At 45.7% G+C, this 16,772-nt stretch overlaps 1 protein-coding gene across 1 annotated transcript in view; it reads left to right on the top strand.

Moving 5' to 3' along the window:
- The window catches only part of GRM2 (glutamate metabotropic receptor 2), an 88,783-nt gene that overhangs the window by 38,150 nt on the left and 33,861 nt on the right, over positions 1-16,772 (top strand). The window contains exon 2 of the mRNA XM_033140646.1: positions 4,703-5,473. Coding sequence (XP_032996537.1) covers positions 4,997-5,473 — 477 coding nt within the window. The 5' untranslated portion in view covers positions 4,703-4,996. The remainder of the gene's footprint in view (positions 1-4,702; positions 5,474-16,772) is intronic.

Genomic DNA, 16,772 nt, shown 5'->3' on the forward strand with positions numbered 1-16,772 from the left:
CTGCTGTAAATGTTTAATCAACTGCAATTATGATAAACACTTTGGACCGCAAGACAAAACGTGATAATAAGTTTAAAGTGCTATAAGCTGGCTAATAGCAGTGACTGATCTCGGGCAGCTTTATAACTCCTGTCGAAAACCATTGGACTTAAGGCACATGACTTTATTATGCCTTGTAGCTATAGCATGACTTCAACATCACTGTTACGTGGCCAACTATTAGGGCTCATGCACTTTTAACTTTTGCCCCATGCTTACTAGGCACAGATCCAGGCCCTTCAACCGTGTCTCTGTTTTCCAGGGACAGTCCCAGATTTACAGAAGCCATCCCGGTTTCTGATTTGATTTGCTCCGATTCAGCAGTAGACTGTGGGTTTTGCCAGGGAAAGCGGCAGGACAAAAGAGAAACCTCTCAGACCTGTGCCTAGAAATCACGGGGTGAGCTCTCAGTGTTGCCAAGTGTCTTTTGTTCCATCAGGATTTTCAAGAACAGGCTAAAGTTGACACTCTCTCTTCAGGATGGAGATGGGAGAGAATTTTGGTTCGGTTCAGATTTTAATTTAACTTCAATTTGTTTTAATTTGGTTTGGCCCACTACCTAATTTGCACTTCCTGACACAATACGCAGACCAAAATACTGTACAACTATCCTTTGAAATTCACACCCTTACTTCTGGGTATGTCATCATTATAACTTCAGTTTATCCCTTGCTGTTTCTGCCTAGGAATTTGTCCTCCCCCTCCCTCCCCCATTTTAAAGATGCTGTGCTCTGAGCCTCAAATTTTGCACTATGCTTGGGAAGAAAAGGGAAGAGAAACGCAAGGAGAGAAGTGGAGGGAAGCAGCTATGTTTTTTGAATGTCAAATCCTGGCTAGTGTTTCCTTCTTGTCAGTCTGCCCTCATCCGCAGGCGTTTGGTCACAAGGGGAGACTGATGAACCGGGGGGGGGAGCAGGACGTGGTGTGAATTTAACCAGCTTTTAAAAAAACAAAGGAAAAACAACAACCTTTATTTCCTCCAGCAACAGAATCATGCAAAGCATCAGGCAAGGCATATATGGTGTTGGCAAGCAAGAGAAATTTGGTCCAGAATGGCTTGGAGTTCAAACCCCAAGAGGTGCTGTGAGGCACTCATGCCAGATAAACTTGGCACATTTGACACAGCTCATAGTGCAAAGAACAAAGAAAAGAGATGGTTTGACCAAAAGGCAGCCAGACTTCTCCCTATGGGAATTCTAAGTTTTATACACGCCCCTACCTGGCATTAGATGTTTTGACAGTGGGCACTGTAGGCGGAAAGTCAAAATGACAACCTCTTTCACAGCTTCCCTTTTTCATGCACACTCAAAAAGAGTATAGAATAATTCAAGGGGTGAGGGGTGATTCTTTCTTTCTTTCTTTCTTTCTCAGTATGCCTCCCCTTGTCTCCAGCACAGTGTATTTGCTACTTGCAAATTTTGCAGAGAAAACACTACCCACTGAACAGCATTGCCCTAGGAAGTCACCCACAGCCGCTAAATGTTAAATCTGGCCCTGCACACATGTACACACCCTGCCTCTCTATCTCCTGGTTGCCGGGAGCAAGGAAAGGAAGAGGTCGAGCCCTGGGAGCGTCCTGCTTAAGTGCAGCAGGCACGCCCAAAGCCACCGCGCCAGTTGGCTGGTTGCCCAGGCACCGCGCCCAGGGCTCGACCAATTAGTGCCAGGGGATGACCCATCCCCTGTGCGCGTGCAGGGCTCGTGTTACCTGCCTGCAACCCCCCCTCCTTCTTATGGGCGGAAGGGGCATTCTTTCTTTCTTTCTTTCTCAGTATGCCTCCCCTTGTCTCCAGCACAGTGTATTTGCTACTTGCAAATTTTGCAGAGAAAACACTACCCACTGAACAGCATTGCCCTAGGAAGTCACCCACAGCTGCTAAATGTTAAATCTGGCCCTGCACACATGTACACACCCTGCCTCTCTATCTCCTGGTTGCCATGGTGACAATGAATCCTGGGGAGTTCTATGCCAGAAGTTTCTTCATGTTAAATGGGGGGGGGGGGGGAGAGAGAGAATGTGCAGGGAAGAAATCTGCAGTCTTAAAATACAGAACAGTACAAAGCTGCGCTACTCGTTCTGTGGATTTCTGAAATAATGGACATTCTGGAACAAAGGTGTACTCTGCAGGGTTGTAGACTTTAAAAAGCAAAACTTGGCATGCGGCAAGGGGCTAGAGATGTCACCTGGCCTATTCCCCCCCCCCTCAACTCTTTGTTTTATATCTTCATCAGTGTTAAAGGGGGGGGATTAGTTGCCTGCAGAGATTCCAGTCATCCAAGAAACAGTTGTCCAGCCTATGTTTAGTCATCCCAAAATAAAACATTTTCCCTTCTTGTTTTTAAAAAAGAAACATTGCATATTATGTCGAGTTGTGCTTAATTCTTATTTAATTGTGCTTATTTAATTCTTACAAGATGTCATAAAATGCTATCCACTTAGCTACTTTAAACACAATACCAGAGAAACTGGTCATGGTTTGCAGGTCATTGGCCTGCCTGCAGTCTTGTTTTCTGAAGCACTTACTATTTGGGCCATGTTGGAGCCCGTGTGCCTCTGAATACCAGCTGCTGGGAGTCACAGGAGGGGAGGGGAGCATAGCTGTCAACCCTCCCTGCTGCTCCCCACTGCTATATACATAGCTGTCAACCCTCCCTGCTGTTTCCCAACACTATAATAAGGGAATTTCCCCCCAAAACGGGAAAGGTTGACAGCTTTGGGGGGGAGTGCTGCTGTTGCACCCAGGTTCATCTAAGAGGCTTCCCAGGGGCATTTGGTTGGCAACTGTGGGGACAGGATACTAGACTAGAAGGGGCACTGGCCTGATCCAGCAGGGTTTTTCTGATATTCTTATGGGGAGTAAAGGATTTCCTTAGAGGAATGAAATAGGAGGATATAATGTTTAAAAAAAATGGGACGGAGAATATTATTCTGTCAGCAGCAGAGAGAAAGGAGAGGCAAAGATGGAAAGATTTTGGGGTACTGGCCATACATTTTCAACCATTCTGATGTAGCAGGAAATGAGGTCCCTTCCCCACTCCATCCCTTCAACGTTTCTGTCATCCCTTCTTCCGACTCCCAAACAAAGCAGGGCTACCTTTACCACATTTGGAAGCAAGTGAAGGAATTCACATTAATCCATTAAAAAGAGAATAGTCCCCAAAATATAATTAAGTCTAGAATTGAAGTTTTCCTTTGCAGTTCTGTGAAGATGCCAGGGGTCACCAACATGGCGCCCAGTTGAGGCCAATACCTCCCATGACAGTGCCTGCAAATGGTCTCAGTAAATATCACCTTAAAAAATCCACAATATTTGAGAGACAGTTTGCTCTTGCTTTTGCTGCTGCTCAGCTCCTGCTTGCAGAAGCTCAGCCTCCTCTGCACTGAACACATCCCCTTAAATATGTCCACAATCTGCTGGAGGACAGAATTGGGAAGAGGTGCTGAGAGCGTCTCTGTATGAAAGTGCTTTGGTGGCTAATGTAGGTGCCTTCCCCCGCCCCCAACTGATGTGGAGGCAAGCCTGCACCATTTTGTAGTCCTCTCCTTCTGCCCTTTTAGATGTGGCAGACATGCCCCCACAGCAGCCATCTTGGGGTGGAAATGTTGGTGAACCCGTTCTAGTCTGCCCACCGTGTTCCATCCTGGTGTTCTATTCTGAAGCAAGGAATACTCCTTTGAAATTAGCATTAATTCTTCAAAATAAGGGATGCTGATAACAAATTACATTAAACCAAGGGATACTAGTGTACAGGCAGATGCTTTTCAAAATGCAGTGTTCTTTTACACTATATATATGTATATATATATATAGTACAGGTATGTATAAAAATAATGAACAGTCTGTATAGAAGTGGGGTTTTTGTTTGTCTGTTATTGTAACTAATATAGTTTATAGCAGGGGTCCCCAAACTAAGGCCTGGGGGCTGGATCCGGCCCAATCGCCTTCTAAATGCGGCCCGCGGATGGTCTGGGAATCAGTGTGTTTTTACATGAGTAGAATGTGTCCTTTTATTTAAAATGCATCTCTGGATTATTTGTGGTGCCTGCCTGGAGTTTTTACATGAGTGGAATGTGTGCTTTTATTTAAAATGCATCTCTGGGTTATTTGTGGGGCATAGGAATTTGTTCATATATTTTTTCAAATAATAGTCCGGGCCCCCACAAGGGCTGAGGGACAGTGGACCGGCCCCCTGCTGAAAAAGTTTGCTGACCCCTGGTTTATAGTGTTTCCCTGGTTAGCCTTGTAACTCTTGAGAAATTGTAATAAATGAATGAATGAATGGACATAAGGTATCTATTTTTTACTAGTAGCCAGCCGGTGTGAACAATGAAACAAGTACTGTTTTCATGGCTTGGAAACCTAGTTGTGCCTGAGGAACGTATTTCCTGAGGCTTGTCTGTGCTCAGTGGAAAAGCTGGTGCCTGCCTACCCTAAGCAAATACCATTTTCTTAGTAGGGAGCTACCTTGAGTATGTGCTGTGAAGTGACTAGTTAAGGGATTCCCCTGTAAAAGTGATGATATTTATAGTACCCAGTGGTGCCACATTTGTGGCACCATAAAACTAAAGATCCAGAACTTAAAGGATATCTCCACCGGGCCTTTCCATGCTGTAACTAATTATCTCCCCTCTTTTTCCTCTCTCTTTCTCTGTCTCCCACAGGTTGTTGTGTCTTTCTTTCTCCAAAGGGGCTGATTAAAAGCACAACTCCCAGCAGCAATTGCTTCTGTTTGGCTATATTTGGACATCACAATATAATTGTTTATTCGCCTAAGGCTGGAGTTTCCTTGCGGCAGGATGGCCATTGGACACTGCTGTTGAATTAAATAAAGGTGTTTCAGAGACACAACTGCCCACAACAAATGGTAGGCCATCTGACACCTTTGCTCTGACCAGGGGGGGGGGGTGTCTCCTTGTGGCTTGGAAAGGTGCTTGCTGCCCTCTTGAGGCAGTGCAATGGCATCCTCTGCCACCCTTTGGATTCTGCTGGTCTATCCTGTTGCGTGCCACACCAGCATTCATAGCCAGAGCCCTGGATACAATGTGCCAGCCAAGAAGGAGATCAGCTTGGAAGGTGACCTGGTTATTGGGGGCCTGTTCCCAGTCCATGAGAAAGGAAATCCTACGGAGGAGTGTGGCAAGATCAATGAACACCGTGGCATCCAGCGCCTTGAAGCTATGCTCTTTGCCCTAGATGAGATCAACAAGAACCAGCAGCTTCTGCCAGGCATCACCCTGGGAGCTCACATCCTAGACACCTGTTCCAAGGACACCTATGCCCTAGAACAATCTCTGGATTTTGTGCGTGCCTCCCTCACCAGAGTGGACGGCTCTGAGCACATCTGCCCTGATGGGTCCTACGCCATCCATGATGATGTACCTACAGCTATCACAGGGGTTATCGGAGGCTCCTACAGTGATGTTTCCATTCAGGTACCATTTGCAAACAGGAGAGAGCTGGTGGGAATGCAGAGTGTGGTGCTTAGAATGGGGGGGGGGTTGTGTCTGGGGCCTTGTATTAGGGGTAAAAAGAATGAGTGCAAATGGAATAAGCCAGGTCTAGGCATTGGCTCACTGGATAAAAGGGCTTGGAAAATTGATGGTTACTTGAGAAGTCTATGGGTCTATAGTCTATAAAATACAACTGTGAAACTAGGAATCAAGTCATTAAGTGGCTTCCTTTCAGTGAATTAAGGTAGCATAGTGGTTTCCACTCGCTTGGCCATGAACTTAATCAGTGGCCCTAAGGCAAGTCAATATTGTTCTGCCAGTTCCAAGCCAAGCCTTGGCACCTGGTATTCTTGGGCAGCTGCTGAGGCCCCAGTAGGGCTTCTCTTGTGCTTGCTTTCGGCCTGCCACACTGAGTAGCTGGGTCTGAGAAGCTGATGCTTAAATATTTCTGCAATGCCCTGGCATTCTGGGGCATTCTGGGAAATTTTTAATGGCAGCTTTCCTGGGTCGGAGAAGGCATTACCGTAGGAAAGGGTCCACTAGATAGCTTGATGTAAGGATGATGAGACAATGTTTGTAAAGCGCTTTGGTCATTATCAATTTGGGTATCACTATCTGGTTTTAATTCAGAATCAGTAGTCAGAAAATAAAAACCAATACGATCTTGGCATCACAAGATCCCCCTATCTACAGTATTCTGTATTGAATGTCCTAATAAGTGAAGGGGCTCTGCGTTCAGCAGACTAAGAGTACTACACACTTATTTGGAAACCCCATGGAACTCAGTGTGGCAGATTGTTCTGTAGATCGTGAAGTAGATACAGCAAGAGAATAAGGTGGCATCAGAAGAATTTGTTTCCATTCTGCTAAGCACAGGACAGAGCAGAAGCTTCTCGTGATTACATATGAAAGGCATAGTAAGCATAGCCACGAGTTTAAGGACTTTATCTTATGTTGAAAGACTGTTGCATATTCAAGTGGATCATAGCTTTGCAAAACCAAATTGCTCTCCTCATGTCAGATTCTTCTGCTACAGAATACCTCGTATCTTGGAATGCTTCTCTATGAACTATCACCAGACCTGCAACTCTAGGCAATGCATTCTTACAATGGGAATCAATTGGGGCCCTATAGATTTCAAAGGCTCTCCATACTATTGTACAGAACCAAGGCGAGAGGCGAAGTGGGGTGAGACTCCTGGGATGAGATGGTAGGAGGTCACATGTTATTCTAATATCAGATATATGTTCACCTTGGGAGTGAGAACAGAGAACAGGCAGGGTATATTTGCGAAAACATAGCTGATGGCCATTGGGGATAGTATTTTGCATATATTTTGCAGCAGGCTCAGTTATCTGAGCGAGCCTTTGTGTGCCTAGGATTTGTGGGTGTTTCCAAACGCCCTGCCATTGTTTTATTGTGATGCTTCCTGTGGTGCAGTGAACGTGGTAATCACAGCCTGACTCACACACCTGTATGAGAGACAGAGCGACCTTTTTATAGCCCACCCTGACCGCCACCTCTGCCTTTGGGTTCAACCCTCCCGACAAAAGCTCTGCCTGATTCTAGGCTTCCTAACGCAGGGACCGTATCCCAGAGCATCCGTGTGACAGAGTAATTAGCTGCTGCTCCTGAGAAGCCCTAAGGATGTATTAATGCTATAATTAATGTAAATTAATATATCATTATCACGTACAGAGCCCATTGCCAGGAGAGAAAGAGGGAGAGAACTGAACACGGCTAGCTATCTCATTCGCAGAGAGAGGACGAGCCTGTTGCCAGGGCTTTGCTCTTAGATGTCTCTGGCCCACTTCCCCAAAAGCAGAGCAGGAAGGAAGGAATAGATGCCACTCCAAGCCAGGCTTGTAGCCTTCCAAGGGAGACTTGCATTGCATCCAGCAAATTAGCAGTTTGAGGAGGGTCTTGCCTTGGCGATGCCAGTGCAAAATAGTTCTGTCCTTTCTCCTGTAGCTTGCAGCTCCTGCTGCTGTGCTCTGCTGCCTCATGCTATGTTTGCCTCAGTCACAGATCTGACCCCAATTCCTGTGGGTAGGAAGACCACAGGATCCCTCTGAAGACATCTGAGACCATGGCCATCTGTCACTTAATTTCAGGAGCTTCCCTACAGATATGCCAGGCCAAACTCCTCCTCCCTCCTTCCCTAGTCAGATGCCACTAAGAATGCATTGCTGGAGCTGGGCTTTTGGTGGATGGAGCCGAAGAAACAAGAAAGACTTGCAAGAAGAGGGTTTCTATTTAGCAGGGTCAGTGGCAGCACTCAGCATCTGCCAGGGCCCCCGGAACCTTGGCACTGCTGAATCATCATCATCATCATCCCCCACACACCATCATATATTTATACCTCGCCCATCTGGCTGGGTTTCCCCAGCCACTCTGGCAGCTCCCGACAGAATATTAAAAACACGATAAAACATCAAACATTAAAAACTTCCCTAAACAGGGCTGCCTTCAGGTGTCTTCTAAAAATCAGGTAGTTGTTTATTTCCTTGATATCTGATGGGAGGGCGTTCCACAGGGCAGGCACCACTACCAAGAAGGCCCTCTGCCTGGTTCCCTGTAAGCTCACTTCTTGCAGTGAGGGAACGGCCAGAAGGCCCTTGGAGCTTGACCTCAGTGTCCGGGCTGAACGATGGGGGTGGAGACGCTCCTTCAGGTATACTGGGCCAAGGCCATTTAGGGCTTTAAAGGTCAGCACCAACACTGAAGGCTGGGCTGGGCTGGGCACCCCTTAATCCCCCCTCTTCTGGCCTGGCACTCTAAGCACTGCCCATTGGCTAGATCAGAGGACACTTTCCCCAGGACCCACTGACATTGGGTGTCCTACTATTTTGAGGAAGTAGCAGGTGAACTCAAAGCAAATCCTCACAGTGTTTTTTTTGTGTGTATGTGCACTGGCTTTCCTACCATATAACTGCCCTGAAAGTCACAGACTTGACTGCTACTCTGGGCTATGAAGCTGGGTTGGTTTCTGAAGTTGCTGAGCTGTGGTTTGTGAACAGCATCTGTTTAGTGTCCTTTTATGCTACATCCGCCTCCCTCCTTCTCCCTATTTTCAAGCAGAGTATCACATGACCCCTCTGCCTTCCTGCTACAGTACTTAGAAGTGGCAACAGTGGGAGTTGAAGAGTGGGAGACTCAGACATGCTTCTTCCCATCCACCCCTTCCACCCCTGCTCCCCTTACAGTTTATTGTTCCATGCCAAATGTAAATGGCAGACTCTCTGGATCACACCTGCACATGCCCATAGCACCATTTCTTTTCCTTTCAATAAGAGTCCCTTTGAACCAGGCATTTACCAAATTGCAAAAAAAGAGGGACAGAAATCACACACACCATTTAAGGGAGGAGAAGGTATAACTGAAAAGAAGAAGAAGAGTTTAGATTTGATATCCCGCTTTTCACTACCCGAAGGAGTCTCAAAGTGGCTAACTATCTCCTTTTCCCTTCCTCCCCCACAACAAACACTCCGTGAGGTGAGTGGGGCTGAGAGACTTCAAAGAAGTGTGACTAACCCAAAGTCACCCAGCAGCTGCATGTGGAGGAGCGGAGACACGAACCCGGTTCCCCAGATTACGAGTCTACCGCTCTTAACCACTACACCACGCTGGCTCTGGTGTAGTGTGGGTGGGAAACAAAGAAGAGGGGTGATAAACTGTGGGGAAGATAGTATCCGCACCATACGTTTTAAGCACATTTAATGGCACACACATTTAGCACACATGGCTTCCCCCAAAGAATCCTGGGAACTGTAGTTTATCCACAGAGAGCAACCATTCCCAACACCCTTAACAAACTACAGTTCCTAGAATTCTTTGAAGAAAGCCATGGACTTTAAATGTTAGTGTGTGGATGTTGCTTAAAATAAAGGAATTAAGCAAGAAAACCAGTAGGACGTAAAAAAGAAGAACAATGAAAGACAGAAGAGGCTGAGCCGAGAAGGTGCAGAGAGCGGCAGTTAGATCTGATTAAGGAGAGCAGGGCATGAAGGAAATAAAAGAGGGTCATCTTTTTTCCCCTTCCTCATGCTCTGATGGTGTCGTGCTGGCGATGGGCAGACAAAGAAAGCAGGACGCAACATTCAGAAAGATAACCAGCTAAGCCAGCTAGATGGCTGTGTTTTTTAATAAAGGAATCATTAGCTAAACTGACAGCCCAAAAGGTGGGTAAATAGCAAAGCAGGGCAAGGAGTTATACAAAGTGAGCGAGGGACAGTTGGTGAGATAATTAGGGAGCTTATTAAAAAGATCCACAGATAATTTGGCTACAGAACCCTCTCCGCAGAGTTTTGCACTGGCGCCAAGAACACAAAGACGTTTTATTAATAATTCTGGGTTCTTCTCACTGGCTGCTGTCCCCTGTGGTTTGTGTCCCCTCCAGGCTGGAGGAGACCGGAGTGCTCTCTCTGCCTCTGATTCTCTCCCCGAATCCCCCAGGACTGGCACAGAAAGCTACAGATTTGATCCAGCTGAGACACTGTGTGTCTAAAGCAGGCAGTGGATTAACACCTTCTCTGCTTCTCTCCAGCCCTCTTTACTTCCCAAGAGTGGTTTGGGCAAAGGCTGTATGAAAGGGAAAGGCTCGCTTACAGCAGTGGAGCGCAGGCCCTCTCAGGAGTTGAAAGAGGCCTGGACCACATCCAGCTTTTGAGAACTCTGCTCAGAATAAAAATTAAAAATGGTGAGTCTGTATGCAAACAGAATCACACACACACACACACACACACACACACACACACACACACACACACTATTCAACAACCCAAAGCTGCTTCCTTCCTTGTTTCAAACCCAGTGCAAGAAATAAAATTGATCTGCGAGAGAGCACACCTGAGAACTAAATATACAAGTTGAATGGGAGAAATTTGCACATTGAAACTCCTCAGATTCGCCAGTATTTAGGCTGCAATCCTAACTCCACTTACCTGGGATCAAGCCCCACTGAATTTAGTAGAACTTACAGCATTTCAGAGTAGACATGGTTAAGATTGCTCTAGCCATGTTGTGGGAATTGCATTTTTTTAAAAACATGTTTGTGGGGTGGGGCTTTTTAAAGGGAGAATTTAGAACCGCCCAGCGGTATGTAATTGATTATAATTTGCCTGCAAAGCATGCACCACTGTAACACACATTTCCCCCATGTCTGTATACATGCTTTCTTGTTCAGTCACATTTTATGACATTTAGAAGCCTGCATGGAGTGGGAGAAATCCTCAGAACTGGGACTTTGGCAGCACTAATGCAAAGGAGTTTATAGAAAAGCTTCACATAAGAGGCGCCTTGAAACAGGGCAACAAAGCTTTATTTGGAGTGAGGGATATAAAAAACAAGTTGTCACAGAGCCACACAGTACAACAGGCCTACAAGCCTCAGCTCACGGTCTTCTTCGTCCAGTGTGGTGTAGTGGTTAAGAGCAGCAGACTCGTAATCTGGGGAACCGGGTTCGTGTCTCTGCTCCTCCGCATGCAGCTGCTGGGTGACCTTGGGCTAGTCACACTTCTCTGAAGTCTCTCAGCCCCACTCACCTCACAGAGGGTTTGTTGTGGGGGAGGAAGGGAAAGGAGAATGTTAGCCCCTTTGAGGCTCCTTTGGGTAGTGAAAAGCGGGATATCAAATCCAAACTCTTCTTCTTCTCTTCTTCTTCTTCTACCTCGGTTTACAAACTTAATCCGTTCCAGAAGTCCGTTCTTAAACCGAAACTGTTCTTAAACCGAGGCACGCTTTCCCTAATGAGGCCTCATGCCACTGGTGCCCTTCCACCGTTCACATTCCATTCTTAGACCAAGGTAAAGTTCTCAAACCAAGACACTATTTCCAGATTTCCGGAGTTTGTAAACCAAATCGTTCTTAAACCGGACTGTTCTTAAACCGAGGTACCACTGTAGTGGCCTAACGCAAAATGAACGCAACCTCCGAAAGAGCAGGAAAAGAAGAGAGGTGGGAATATAAAATGGTACAAATAATCGTGTTCTCTCTCCCCCCCCATATTATCTTTAGTAATAATGATGATGATGATACTAATAATGATGACTATGCTTCTGCACTGTGCTTCTCTCAGCCCGCAACAACTTGGGAGCAATCTCTGTACCCTGCTGTGTGGCAGACAGCAGGAAAAAGATGCCTCTGTACTTGGCTCCCCACCCCAAAAGAACTTTGGAACAATTCCTGCTATGGGGCATGCAGCAGGAACAGGGAAGAGTTGCCATAGCCTCCCTTACCCTCACCCCAACATTCAGCTGAGGCCCATCTCAAGCAGTTGCTTCTCTCCCTCCCACACGCCTATATATATCTATTTAAAAAGCTTGCCACCACACACACACATTCAAGAAGTCTGCCAGCTGCTCCACATGGCTGGTAGGCAGCAAAGCAAGCACAGTAGTTCCCATGCTTCTTCCTCCACTCCAACACAAACATGCACACAAGCTCAAAAGCTTCATACTTGTTTGATGTAGCTGGCAGGTAGCAAAACAAACACAGTAAACACAACAACACACCAGTCAATCCCCTTGTTTTTTTCCACTCTCTGTCCTGTTTTCCAGTCACTCTCAGTGGGGAGATTAGGTGCCTGTTGTTTGCTCTGCAAGACCAGCAAAGCAAACGGGAGGTGAATAAGTCCAAATGCTTCTTCTCTCCCACTCACCTCCCATTTTTAAATAGCCCACCCATAGGCAGTAAACTGTTTCCGCCATCTTTTTTCAAGGAGCCTCTCCATGGGCAAAGCCCTCTCAACTCATTTCCATCCTTCACAATCCATTCCTGTCCCTTCTTCATTTTTTTTATAAAAAAAGTTTGTTGCTTCCCTTGTGTCTTAGTTACTTACACTATTAGTCTAGTTAGAATAGTTGCTTAAAGAAGCATCACTCTTCTTTCCTCCCAATTTTGGCTAGAGAGTGGTAAGTTTTGCATTTTATCTACAGCTGTATTCTCGTTCAATTCATCCTATCCATTTATCCTTCAGAGCCTTGACTATTATAATTCCTTCACTGTTACCTACCTAGGCAATTATAATTCCACAATTGCCGCAAGTGTGCCTAGGAGACATAAAAGGTTATGGTAATTTTGAACCTTAAAACAGGAAAAACCTTGGATCTACCTATCCAAAATTTGGTAGGGTTAATGTCTTGGCTGGCTACTACGTACCTATGTGGGGTGAAACTCAGAAATTTACAGCTGTTCTGGTTTCCTGGCAGAAGTCAATGAGAGGACTGTAGCTTTGGTTTTCCCAATATTGTGAAGGTCTCCCAAACCAATCTGAGGTGAATGTAGCCCCAATCAAAAGCACCACCAGAACAGGTTCTGAAGTCAAGTGGATGAGGGGAGAGTTCATGTAGCTCTAGTGCTTCTCCTTGTCCCCATCCCCTAAAAGTTCTTCTAGGCAATGAGGGAAGAGCTTCCCATTCTCATCCTCTTCAAAAGGCCTTCCAGGCAACAAAATGTGGTGAACACCAGTTCTTCACTGTGGTTTTGTTTGTTTGTTTGTTTGTTTTTTGCAACCAAACATTCTCCCCCCCCCCAAAAAAAAGAAAAGGAAAGCAAATGGCAAAAGGGCCTGCCTCTGACTCCAAGCTACCACTTTGGCTCACAGAATGATCCTGCACAAACTTCCTGCCACAGAGGAAGGTGGGGTGTTACTTCACAGTCATAATATTAGGGGAGTAGGCCTTCTGCTGAGTCATTACCATTTAAAACTCTTTAATACTGTATAACTATATCTGTATCAGTTAAACAAAATTTAAAAAGCATTTTGCCAAATCACCTTTCTTACTTGCTTAAATGTTCTAAACTGTGAATGTTGCATTTCGGTCCGATGTGCATAAAAACAAGTTGCAGAACTTAACAAATGCTGAATTTGAGGCCTCCTTTGATCTTCAGTCCCTCCTGGTCCTGCTCTGATAGTCCCTGGTGTGGTGTGCATATGTTTAAGCGCGCGCGCACACACACACACACACACACACAGAGACTTTCTTGTATCTTCTTTTGCTTGCCTCATGTCATGATAGAACTAATTAAACTAACAAACTGACCCCCCAAACTACCCTTCCAGTGGGCAGCAGTTCTTCCTTTCGCATTGTCATAGTGATCTAAGGAACAGTAGTCAGCACAGCAAATGTATCACAATTTGGGGTCAGAGGAGGACAAGCAGCCAGCTTTGTAGTAAAGTGTTGCCTCTGCGGCACAGCTTCTGTATGATTCCTAATATGACTGCCATGAGGAACGTCAAGCCCTCTTGATGTTGCCGGATGCCAACTCCCAACAGTCCTGGTCAGCATGACCAAAGGCCAGGGATGATGGGATACATAGTCCAATAACAACAGCTTAGATGGTGGGGGCACAAGGTCATCATCCGTGCTGTCAAGGGATGTTAGCTTAGTGGAGGGTCCATAGCTTCATGGCAGAGCACATGTTTTCATGCAGGCTATCCCAAATTTCAGTTCTCAGTACCTCCAGTTAAAAAGGATTGAGTAGGATGTGATGTGAGAGCCTTAGAAAGCCAGTTCCAGTCTCCTGAAGAGCAAACTGGGCAATTTTTCTGACCTGCTATAAGGTAGCTTCCAATGTTCCTAGATGTTTGCAAGTAAAAAATATAATGTCAGAATGGTTCATCCATGCAGTATTCTGAGTGACAACTACACAATGAACATCAGAACTTCTCGATTCATAGATTGCCTAGGGCAGGGGTCTGCAACCTTTAAGACAAAAAGAGCCACTTAGACCCGTTTCCGAAGGGGGGAAAAAAAACTGGGAGCCGCAAACCCATTGCGACATGGAAGGAATGTTTTTATTTTATTTTGACTATGGCAGACCAACACGGCTACCTACCTGTAACTGCAATAGCCTAAAAAAGATATTTAGTCAGATGCATGACCCCCCCCCCAGCTGTCGTGTCTGACTACCCAAACTTGGCAAATTTGGCAAGCTAGCTTCTCCACTAGTCCCCAGTACAATTCTACCTCCTGGCAGGAATACAGCTAGCTACCTGCCACACTGGTGCCTTCTAAATGTTTTGTGCTACAAATCCCATCATCTCTGACCATTGGTCATGCTGCCAAGGGCCAATGGGAGTTGTAGTCCAATGTGGGAATGTTTAGGAGTGTGGATGAGTATATATTATTTATATATCTCAATCCCAGCTTGTGTGAGCAAGCTCCAAACTTAGCAGAGTTTACATTCCCTTTTAAAACACAGCAGAAAAACGTTTGCATAGGCTTGCTTAAGCCAGCTATATTCCTGGTATATTCCCCTTGTTCCCTCTTAAAAGTAGAAAGACACAATACTGATTATAAGATATAAAAGGAGTTTACTTACAGACATCCATGAGTTACAGTACATGCTTCAAGGAGGCAGACAAACTTAGATAAATGTATTTACATGCAGTGAAGCTGCTTCCATGAGGGAACAGGCTTCACCTCTGCTTCTCTCAGCTGCAGGCTGAGAGAGAGCATGCTGCTTCTTCAAAGGATGAGGCAAAATGGGAGAGTCTTCTTTGGGATCTTCCTCCCAGGTAAGACCACACCTACTTCTGGTTCCTGTAACTCAGTCCAGGTAAACAGGAAGTTAAGCCTGGAGGACTGAGTTACCTTCATGTCCTCTCTAGGAGTGTTGTGTTTGGCTGCTCTGTGTTTACATCCCACAAACCCCTTCTCAGACGAACACAACATACAAACATATACAACTTTATTCAACCACCCAGAGTCCCAGCTTGACACGTAGATTCTGGAAACTCTCTCTTGGGAGGGGCTTCGTCAGGATGTCCGCAGCCATCTCATTGGTGCAGTAGTACGACAGTTCCACAAGTCCATCCTGGACTGCCTGACGTATATAATGGTACCTCACACCTATGTGTTTTGTCCTGGCAAGGAACTTTTCACTCTGTGTCAGTTTTATGCAACTCTGATTGTCCTCCAGCAAACTGACAGGTTCCTTTCTCACCAAACCAAAGTCCTTGATGAGTTCATCCAGCCAGGCAATCTCTCGGCACGATTCCGATGCAGAAATATATTCAGCTTCTGTGGAAGATAATGCTACACAGTTCTGTTTATAACTGCCCCACACAACAGGTCCATCCCCAAACATAAAAACATGACCACTTGTTGATTTATAATCAGCATTATCCCCAGCCCAATCTGCATCAGTGTACCCCACCAACTTAGGGTCACTGACAGCTGGCAACCTTAATTTACAGTTCACTGTACCCTTCAGATAACGCACCACCCTCTTCACGCCAGCCCAATCATGCTCAGTGGGAGAACTCACTTTCCTGCTAAGAATCCCCACTGCATTGGCTATGTCAGGTCTACATGTGGTAACTAAATACAAAAGTTTACCAATTACCGACCTATATTCACTGTTATCTGGCAACAGCTTCGAATCCTGCTGATTCTTCAGGAAGTCTGTGGCCATGGGCGTTGCAACTGTGTTTGCATCTTGCAACTGCATGCATTCAATCAGTTCATTTATTTTCTGTCGCTGGCTGAGAAGAAATGATCCGTCTTCTTCTCTTTCCACTTGGATTCCTAGGTAGTACTTGACGTCTCCTAGTTCTTTGACTCCCACCTCTTTGCTGAGGTGTTTCACAATTTGCACATAGTCTCTGTTATTAGATGTTGCGATAATCAAGTCATCAACGAAAGCCAATATATAAGAAAATTGTCCATTATTTGACTTACTGTACAAGCACTTGTCAGCGTTTCCTTGCTTGTATCCAAGTTGCACCAGCATACTGTGCAATTTCTGATTCCAAGCTCTAGCAGCCTGCCGTAATCCATAAAGTCCTTTTTCTAATTTGCATACTAGATGAGCCTCATTCGGTTTTATAAAACCCTTAGGCTGTTTCATATAAATCTGTTCTGTAATCTCGCCATGCAAAAACGCAGTCGAAACATCGATGTGATGCACGTCCATTTGCTTAGAGGCTGCTATGCTCAAAAGCATTCTCACGCTACTGTATCTTACAGTTGGTGCAAACGTTTCATCATAATCTTCACCATATTTCTGTGAAAAGCCTTGTGCTACTAGTCTTGCTTTGTAGCGTTGCACTTCCCCTTCTGACCCCTTCTTAACCTTGAAAACCCACTTGCAACCAATGGCTTTCTTACCCGGAGGTAGTTCTGTGAGGGTCCAAGTCTTGTTTTGATGCAGTGCATCCATCTCCTCCTGCGCGGCCTTCTTCCAGAGACTAGCTTCTGCAGTTGGCATCCGCTGAATCTCTTCCCATGTGGAAGGTTCCTGTGGTGACGCCGACCCTGCAAGGTAGGACAACCTT

The sequence above is a fragment of the Lacerta agilis genome, chromosome 2, assembly GCF_009819535.1.
Source record: "Lacerta agilis isolate rLacAgi1 chromosome 2, rLacAgi1.pri, whole genome shotgun sequence".
Classification (NCBI taxonomy): domain Eukaryota; kingdom Metazoa; phylum Chordata; class Lepidosauria; order Squamata; family Lacertidae; genus Lacerta; species Lacerta agilis.